This window comes from Periplaneta americana, chromosome 7 (genome assembly GCF_040183065.1).
Source record: "Periplaneta americana isolate PAMFEO1 chromosome 7, P.americana_PAMFEO1_priV1, whole genome shotgun sequence".
Classification (NCBI taxonomy): Eukaryota; Metazoa; Arthropoda; class Insecta; order Blattodea; family Blattidae; genus Periplaneta; species Periplaneta americana.
Window position 1 is genome coordinate 29410593 of NC_091123.1, and position 10670 is coordinate 29421262.

General features: G+C 35.8%; 1 protein-coding gene across 3 annotated transcripts in view; it reads left to right on the forward strand.

Moving 5' to 3' along the window:
- Positions 1–8451, forward strand: part of LOC138703022 (venom protease-like) — a 59256-nt gene extending 50805 nt beyond the window's left edge. For all 3 annotated transcript variants that reach the window (XM_069830525.1, XM_069830526.1, XM_069830527.1), the window contains exons 6-7: positions 1942–2105; positions 7836–8451. In XM_069830525.1, the coding sequence (XP_069686626.1) occupies positions 1942–2105; positions 7836–8012 (341 nt within the window). In that variant the 3' untranslated portion in view covers positions 8013–8451. The remainder of the gene's footprint in view (positions 1–1941; positions 2106–7835) is intronic.
- The last annotated feature ends 2219 nt before the right edge of the window (positions 8452–10670 follow it).

Sequence of the window (10670 nt, forward strand, 5' to 3'; positions counted from 1 at the left end):
ATGAACCTCTTCGTTTTAGATCATGTTGTCTGTAACGATAATCTAAGAAAGATAGCCTTGATCCCTCCATCGATGTCTTAGTCTTCCTTGATCTCTGTGTTCTCTTGGTATATATATATATATATATATATATATATATATATATATATATATATATATATATATATATATATAGGATTCGCGTTGCGGAATGCGCGCTGGTTCGAGTCCTCATGGGGGTAGAAATTTTCTCATGAAATTTCGGGCAGTGTATGGGACCGGTGCCCACCCAGCATCGTGATGCACTTGAGGAGCTACACTAGCTAGCGAAATCGGGTTGCGAAAACCAGCTATAACGGCTGGGGGATCATCGTGCTAACCACACGATACCTCCATTCTGGTTGGATGATCGTTCCTCAGTTTCGGCATGTAAACATGAGACCAGCAGCCGGCTGGTCGGCTTGGGCCCTTCAAGGGCTGTGGCACCACAGATTTTTATTATTATTATTATTATTATTATTATTATTATTATTATTATTATTATTATTATTATTATATTACGGTAAAACCTCGACAAGACTCTCTTAAAAAACCGCGTGTAAATCGCGTATTTACAGAACTACATAGGCGGGTATTTTAATTTTGACTTGTATATGCCTAAAGTACCTATTATCATTTTCTTATTGAATTACACCATTCATGGACTTAAGTAGTAGTACACTATTACCCCAAAGATACATCAAAGACATTTACAGCAACAGGTATCTATCCATCTGAGTCCTATACTATACTTCATACATAATTATGATATAAGATGTATTTGCAGAGACCCGAAGTATAGTATAATATACCTGCATTTGCCCTAACTGTAACCTGCAGAATTTTTTCAGCATTTTTCTCATATATTGGACTTCAAAAATAACACAACAAATGTCTCAGGATTCAGGAGGTTAATTCTTTCGAAAAATAGAGTCTTTTATAGTTGTTTGTCTGGTATGTGAACTCTTACAATGAATACTCACAATTTCAAGACGATTTAGATATGAATTTACACTGAATGACATCATCAGAAGAAGAGTTTTTCGTTTAACACTGATTGGAATCAAAATGACACTCGCACAAACTTAAATACACCAAAGACAATAAACTGACCAGCAAACATTTCCAGAATTACTGTCGACTGAGGAAATCTGTTTTGAGAAAAAGGGTATAGGAAAAAGATAAGATATTGTAACTGTATACTGTATAGGCTTAAGCACGCTCGTAAAGGATTAAATAAGATGGTGGATATTGTATGTAAGCTTAAATGCGCAGGTAGGCCTAAATACTGTATTATTATTATTATTATTATTATTATTATTATTATTATTATTATTATTATTAGTCTACCTAGTATTAGAAATGCCGCTGCTATTAGTTTTTTTAGTTGGTTATTTAACGACGATGTATCAACTACGAGGTTATTTAGCGTCGATGAGATTGGTGATAACGAGATGAGACCGAGGATTCGCCATAGATTACCTGGCATTCACCTTATGCTTGAGGAAAAACTCAGAAAAAATCCAACCAGGTAATCAGCCCAAGCGGGGATCGAACCCGCGCCCGAGCGCAACTTCAGATCAGCAGGCAAGCACCTTAACCGACTGAGCCACGCTGGTGGCACCGCTGCTATTATACTGTACATACTACTAATTCATTATTATAAAATACTAAGTTGAGTAAGACATAAGTAAAACACTTATTTAAAAAAGTAAAAATGAAGAAGCAGGGCTCTGCCAGGTTGTAGAAAAAAGTACTGGGGCGGGCGCCCTGGCACTACTACACCTCTAGTACTCATACAATATCAAGTTTGAGTCATCATATATGTTAAAAGATGTCTTCTTTTCTTCAGAGCGTTATCACAGTAGACTGTGGCGTTATCTATACATTTTAAAATCATGTTATGTGTGGAATTGTTCACAGCCGAGAAGCAGAGCGATGTGTTACTGAAAGTGGTGATCACCATTATCGATAACAACTTGTGCAACGAGTTATATGAGATGGGGAATACCAGGGATTTGAAGAATGGTATCGTAGACTCTATGATGTGTGCTGGTGAACTCAAGGGAGGCAAGGATACATGTCAGGTGAGTTGAACTCTCTTTACCAATGCCAGAGTATACTTTAGCATAGGTTCTTTCATGATTAATCAATTCACGAGCTCAGTAGGTATGTACCAGTGTCGGACAGTGGGTTTGAAAGTTGAGGGGGCTAAGACGTGATTGATGTTGAGAGATTGCATTGTATGTATTAAGAAAGTTACAGGGTCTACCACTCTACACTTACCTTATTACTTATTACATATTTGTACAGCAAATTCACTCGACAATCCGTCTTCTTCGCAAACCACTCAATTAGGTTACAACATGCTCAACATCAACTACCAGAACAAACTAAAGAAAATTTTGCACTTTTTCTAAACTATCAATATATGTTATTATACTAAATAAATAAATAAATAAATAAATAAATAAATAAATAAATGAGTAATGAGTGAGTGAGTAAATGAATAAATAAGTAACCAAGTAAGTAAGTAAATAAATAAATAAAAAACAAATAAATAAATTACCTTCGATTGAGGTTCTGGCTGATATGTACATCTATTATCAGGCAGTACATCTCACTTGACGATATGTGTCAGAGGAAGAACAATTATTTGTATGCATCTGAAGTCTGACTAGTGTAATCTGTAACCAGTCGGTGATGTATGAAATGAAGGGGGAAAGGAACTAGCCACCCTACACCATTATCTGCTTGCTTAGTTGCCTCATGAGTGATGCCTTGTTGGTGTCACTTGTGAAGTTCATATGTCTTCAGACAATTGACTAAACAACAACAAATAAATAAATAAAATTAATCTTCTTCTTCTTCCCTTCAAGTATTAGGCCATATGGTCTGTTATAATCTCATAGTTGAATTTTCAATTCAGCGATTCTTTGGACGACCTTGAGATGTCTTCCTGTTTGGACGATAGTGGAGCATGACTTTTGGGATTCTATCTCTATGCATGCGATGCAGTTGATTTATCCAGTTGTTCCGATAATGTTTTAGGTACGTGATTAATTACAGGTTCTAGTTTTAATTCTTCCATTACATCTCCATTGCGTTTGTGATCCCATTTCGTATATCCTGCTGTATAGCTCATAAATTTCATTTCATTAGCCATTATTCTGGGTTTGTCTTTCTTCCTCAATGTCCATGCCTCACTGCCGTAACAAAGTACAGGTTGCGCCAAGGTCTTGGATAGGCGAATTCTAGTATGCCTTTGTACTAGGGGAGGTTACATAATGTTGTTAATTATTCCCATTGTTTTGGTGTATTTATAAATTTTCTGTGAAATGTCTACTTCATCGAAAAAAGATAATGTGTATCCGAGATATGTAAAATAATTTACTCTTTCTAATAATTTTAAATCTAAACATATAGGCACAAGGTGTTTTCCGCAGAAGACCATAATTTTAGTTTTTTCTTTATTGATTTTCATATCATATTTAATTCCAATTTTGTTAAAATTAAAAACTGAACATTGTAATTCATCTTCTGAGGATGCCACCAGAGCTAAATCGTCTGCAAAAAGTAATGCATCTAGTTGTAAATGTCCATTGAGTTGTATATATCCATGAGGTAATTGTTTCCATTCTCTAATTATTTGATTCATACATATAATAAACAGCAACGGTGAAAGGCTGCAGCCTTGTCTTAATCCTGTATGAATTTCTGTCCATTGCGATAATTTATTGTCTCACCTTACTGCATTTAGATTTGTTTTATAGATATTATATATGTTTGCTATAAGTTGTTGTGGAACATGGTCTGTGGCTAATACATTTAATAATTTATTTCTGTTCACCCTATCGAATGCGTTTTCCAAATCAATGAAGGCAATATGTGTTTCTAAGTTGAATTCCCTGTGTTTTTTTATCAATAATTTTAGTGTAAAATATCCACCGCACTATGATCTTCCCTTTCGGAAGCCATTTTGTTCTTCTCCGAAAAGTGTTTCATAATGTTTATACAATTTGTTCTTGATTATGCTGGTAAAAATTTTATATCCTGTATTTAATACACTAATCCCTCTGTAGTTGTCTATTCTATTTAATCCTCCTCTGCTTTAGTAGACAAATATTTCTTACAGGCTTCTCTTTTATCTGATATAACTTTTGCTATGTCATCATCCCATGTTCTTAATCCTTTTTTCCTAGACCATTTTCTTTTTGTGCCCAAATTTTCCTTAGCGGCTTACTTCAAGATATTTTGGAGAACGTTCCACTCATCATCTACATTATTCTGAATTGGAGTTTCTTTTGTAATAGTATCCAATCTTTTCTGATATAGCCAAATTATATTAGACTCTTTAAATAAATTTACTCGATAAGATAATTCTGGAGTCTGATTTACATTCTTCTTCTTTCTGTACCGGTACTATCTTGGTTTTATGTGTATAGAACTTGAAGATAGAGACCTGATTCAATTTCTGGGCCTCGAAATACTCTTGTATCTAGTATCATATTTCCTATTTTATTGTTACATATTATATGATCTATAATAGACTTTAAATTCATAGCCCCCCATGTAAATTTGTGACTATCTTTATAATATAATATTCATAATTTTGAGTTGGTTATAGACCGAGAAATCAATTAATCTGTTGCCATTTCTATTATATGTTTGTTCTCCGTGTACACCCATTCAGTGTTCAATCTTGACATTCCCTACTCTAGCATTAAAATCTCCCATCATACCAACATGTCAGATTTATTAACTTTATTCACAATCCTTTGTAGTTTTGTATAAAATTGATCATTTTATTCATCCTCTCCTTCTACTGGAGCATATACCACAATCACTGTCATTAATCTCGAGATAATTTCAATCTCATTTGGGTTATTCTTTCATTCCAAAAGTAGTTGTTATTTATTGAGGACTTCAATTGTTTATCATTAACATAACTCCAGATTTTGCTCTTGATTTACTGTCAATCCCACTGTAAAATTGTATGAATTATTGGTCTCTTTTGATCCTTTTAATTTCTTTTTTGTCTCAGATATAACTGCTATTGAAATTTCTTTCTTTGCCAATATGTCATCTAGTTGATCATCCTTGTGAACTATACCTGTGCATTCCAAGTTGCCAGTTTAAAAATATTTTCATTTTTCCAAGAATTGTCATTAGCCTTGTCATTGTCGTCAATAGAATTATCAATCCAGTTTATCCGAGTCCGAGACTTATTGTGAGATCTGAAAGCAATTATGAAATTACTGTCCAATGAGTTGCCGGCCTGAAGGGGTAGAATTGGTGGGGTTCCCACCTATACAGCATTTCCTCTGTATAAGATATTGTGGTTATACCGCCAATACTCGGTCCCCAGAGCCTCATCTGTAAAAGCAGGTTGCACCACGGGCAGGTTGAGGATGGGATTTGGATAGGAGGGGTTATAGAATGCACTTCACTATCCCTTGCAACCCAAAATAAAATTAATAAATACATACAATAAATAAAATAATACAATAAATAAATTAATTAAGTAAATAAATAAATCAATTTCGCAACACAAAAGAAAAAATAATACGAACATCCATAAACAAGAGAGAATAAAACTACCAACATAAAACAAAACTTCCACGAAAGGGAGTGAAACTAACAATACATGGAGTGATTTTCTAAAACCAAGAGGAGAGAGAGAGAAAGAGAGAGCTTGCCAATACAGCCGAACATAGCCGAAAGCAGCTTAGACTAGCATTAGATTTGTCAGTGGCTAATCTCAAACTGAGTAGGCTTTCTCCAAATTTGCCACCTCTCGGGAGTTCTATTTAGTTCTAAACCAGGGCTGGGCAGCAAGAGCGAATTCTACTCTCTCACAGGGAGGCATATGATTTCTCTTCATCCCCTTTCTTCCCCGCTGAACACCGCGCAGCATTGATTCAGTGACGGATAGATATTAAGCATCCCTGTTTAGAGACTGGTTCCGCTCCCGATGCCCAGCCCTGTTTTAAACATTTCACCAGTCAGCTATCTTATTGAACTGCCATTGTCATGGTTACTGGAGATGCGTGTCATTATAGTTGCCTATCCACTCTCTCATAGACATTGAAGTGTGCTCATTCAATGCAGTCACTGCAAGAGCACTAACATTGTATAGGTTGATGCTTTGTTGATGACTTTGAATCAAAGAAGTCAAGAGAAGTAGTACGTTAACGTCATTTTCTAAGTTACAAGTTGTAGCTAATTATTTAGAAATAATGTGTTATATGTTATTGTAGTTTAAATGTTTACGCTACTGTTGAGTTTTTACACTGTAAGCCAGTAGTCATCAGCACAGTGCACCCTCGGGCTAGCGTCTCTTACCCGTGGATAAGAAATGCACTAGCAAGCATCCATGGCTGCCCTCTCCTTTCTGCACGATGGTGCATATTCCGATACACCCCTTACCTGTTACCCACTTTAGTACGTGCTGATGACCACTATATTTCAGTGCTGAAATCAGGGTTGCCTGGATTTCCCAGGATTTTTCTGGATTTTAATGGTGTGTCCTGTGTCCTGGATTGAGTTATATCAAAAAGATTGGAAAGTTTATTTTTTTTTATCATTCCTATAAAATTATTTCTAAAATTCCCTATTCATTTTTTCAAGACTCAGTCCAACCTATGATCAACATTGTCGTCAATGCCACCTGGCTCCTTCGATCGGGTTATATTTAAATAAAAACGATATTATAGTACGTATTAGCTATTATACAGTATGCTTATTCTTTACTCTCTTTGGAAGTTGATATTATTGATAGGATTTAAACACTTTATCATGCATCTTTCTGTATAGATCAGGCTGTAATAGGACATTATTTTTCCAAATTTATCAATAATTCAAAGGAAGTTTCATTATCTAGCAAAAATCTAAGAAAATTAAAGTAGTAGGTTATTTTACGATGCTTTATCAACGTCTTAGGTTATTTAGCGTCTGAATGAGATGAAGGTGATAATGCCGGTGAAATGAGTCCGGGATCCAACACCGAATGTTACCCAGAATTTGCTCATATTGGGTTGAGGGAAAACCCCGGAAAAAACCTCAACTAGGTAACTTGCCTTGACTGGGAATTGAACCCAGGCCACCTGGTTTCACGGCTAGACATGCTAACCATTACTCCACAGGTGTGGACAAGAAAATTAAAAGATCAGACCCTATATAATTAGTTGAAACATATAAAACGAATGAAATGAGTTGTATTACAAATTAAATTAATTCAAATGTGAAATCATGTTAATATATACAGTTTCATCACCTGTCTTGGATTCCTGACAAGAGAATCTGGCAACTCTGGCTGAAATACGAATTTATATAGTGGTACACTGTCAAATACATGTACAATCGCCAACTTAGAATTATTTTTCGTATGTTCTACAATGTAATATCGTCACTGCATCTCCAAAATCTGCTATGTGTTTTATTAAAATATTTTGTAGGAGAAAGAAAAAAAGAATAAAATCTTTCCCGCCTCCAAAATCCACTATGTTTCTTTTATACATATATTTTTGAGAGAAAAAAAGCATTATTACTTAATTTCCTTGATTTTCAAAGCTATTTTCGGTATAATTCCAATCAATACAAGAAAAATGATGAAATTATACCAAAAGTAGCTTTGAAAATCAAGGAAATTTAAAGTGACAAAACTTTTTTCTTTGTCCTCCAAAATCTTTTTAAACACATGTAGTGGACTTTGGAGGCATAGCGACGATATGTAACATGCATCTACTTTGCATAATAATTCTGGGCTCCAAAGATTAATCATGCTTCAAACTTTAAATGAAAAATTGTTGTTCCAGGGTGATTCTGGTGGACCCATTCAAATAACCAGACAGGGCAATCAGTGCATCTTCAGTATAATTGGTGTCACTTCATTTGGAAAATTCTGTGCAGCACAAAATGCTCCTGGAGTATACACCAGAGTGTCTTCATTTGTGCCGTGGATTGAAAGTGTCGTATGGCCAAATGATGAATAAATGTAATAGATTATGTTTAGAATCACATATATGTGAATGAAACCTAATATATATACAATCAAATGTAACTTACTGTAGTGAATTTGTAATCGTGTTAGCATTTAAAATGCATAGATGTCACGAATAATTTTTTTTAGTTACGGTACATAGGTCTACATAGCATTATGACTGAATTTTGACTGTAAGTTTCAGTGACTATAAAATGAATGTTATTATTTCGATTGTGATTGCATAAGAGTCACATATGACTGGCATAGTGGATTTATTACTTTAATGAAAGGAGATGATGTGCTTTAGAAGTTACATTGTTTTATATGCTTTTAATTTGTGTTTGTTGGGTGCCTTACTTTTATAAAATATTGTGTCATTCTTGCACGTAAACCATTTACGCGCATTTTGCATATTTACAATTACTATAAATGAGAATTTTTTTGTGTTACTTGGTTTGTTGATCGCTTTGGATTGTCCTACCCAAGAAATTTAAATTTACAGCAATACATCTTGTCCAAGTCAGGTCTGTGAGTGGGGATATCGGGATGGAATGTAGAGGCAAAACACAGTTGCCACATAGGTCACTTGACGCTCAGATTTCAAAGTGTGCACATCGTTTAAAATACACTACGGAGTTCACGCATTTTTTGTCCTTGTCTTCAGATAAAGGCAACAGTTACGCTGTCTCCCCCCTCATGCAACTTTCTCTCCTACGCCCATGCTTGCCAATCAGAACGCCAAACCTCACTGTCAAGCAGAAGTAGAAGTACAGTCTATTTCAAAGCATCTTAAATTGTTACCGCTCTATGAACTGAAGCACAGTAGGAAAACTTTGCTGTCATATGAGACTGTACTGGTCTCCTCTCGTTACTGCCTCCTTTTACTACAGAACTGCCACCAACTTCCCCTCTCGGCTCGCAGACTTAACTTGGTCGAGCTTTATCTGTGATTTAAATGTAAATATGCAATGGAACAGGTTCGTGAAAATTCGCATATACAATACGATGGTGTGTAGGTAAGTACAATTTCTTAATTTTATAAAAATAACATCAATTATATCACAGCAACATGTCATGCATCTTTTGAGTGGAAGCTACCTATGAACACCAGAGATCTTTCTTACAAATTCAGATTAACCACACTTATGTTAACAGAATAACTTTTTCACAGACGTTATTGTCAGTGGAAACGAAACTATAAAGACATTTTTAGTTTGTTATTTAACGATGCTGTATCAGCTACCAGGTTATTTAGCATCAATGGAATGAGGCAAAGGATTCGACAAGTCATTATAGATTGACAAATCGAACTGAAACCCTGACCGAGTTACTACATGAGCGCTGGCTGTCTTGGGGAGGAGCAAGTGAGAACGCACGGGGGGAAGGGAGAGAGCACTATGCACTATGTACTTGAAGGTTCACTCACAGTTTGTCAAACCTGCTAACAAAAGCATTAAAAGGTTGACTAGTTGCCTGCAACGCTAGCATAATGGAACCTTCCTAGCCGACAGTCGAGGCAAAAATGAAGAATCTGTTATTGTGGTAATACTGGAGAGTGGTTCTTCTATTGGTCGCGATGCCCACACACACCCTCTCAGATATTTACGTGGTGATTGGTGACTGAATGACGAGGAGCGAGGGAGAGAGAAGAAAGAAAGAGAGAGATTCCAGAAGTTGGCGTGTTTTACGGGGTTTCACTTGAAGCTGTCAAACTATACTTGGCATTTGCTTTACAGTTGGGGAAAACCTCGGAAAAAAAACCCAACCGAATAATCAGTCCAAGCAGGAACCTGTCACCTGACAATCAGATTGTTAAACATTGAAATATTCAGACTTTGACTTAGTGATTGTAAATGACGTTCTTTTGTTTTACAAATTGTCAAAGTCTGCTTATTTCTAAACATGACCCCTGATTAAGTTATTTCTTCATCGTTTTTATATATTACATAGATTTCTTATGGCAATCTTAAATTCCTATGTCCTGCACTCAGAATAACACACAGTATATATCTGCCCATACTAATAACTATAATGTTGTGAAATAAAGCTTCAATGAAAGGTTATCGAAAAATTAAATAGCTTCCAGTCATGAGTACAAAACATTGCTCACTCAACAGGTAGAGTGCACCCATTGCAAGTGCGCAAGATTATCTCGCATGTCACGTGACAGTGTAGGCATTCAGGACAATGACAATTCAACTACAGTACTTTCAACATGTACATGCCGTTGTTTTTTAATGAAACATTTAAGTGGGTTTTCACACCGTTAAAATAGTACAGGCATTTGACAATAAAGTCATTTGACCTCTTGCACTCCAATATTTTTTAGAGATATTATCATGGCCAGCCACTGAAGCACAGATTTTGAGGTGTTCCAAATCCATTTCTTGGTTTGAGTTGCACAATGGACAGTTAGGAGACTGACATATTCCAATTCTATGCAGGTGTTTGGCCGAACAATCATGGCCTGTTGCCAATCTAAATGCAGCTACAGACGATTTTCGTGGTAAATCGGGAATTAACTGTGGATTATGATGCAGAGAAGAGTGAAAATGGCAAGTTGAAACCGATTTAAGTGAACACCATATTTTAACATTTTGGTGGCTACTTCATTCACACACAACCCCCAGAATGTCTGGAGGACCACACCTGCTGGTCGATGGGTCCA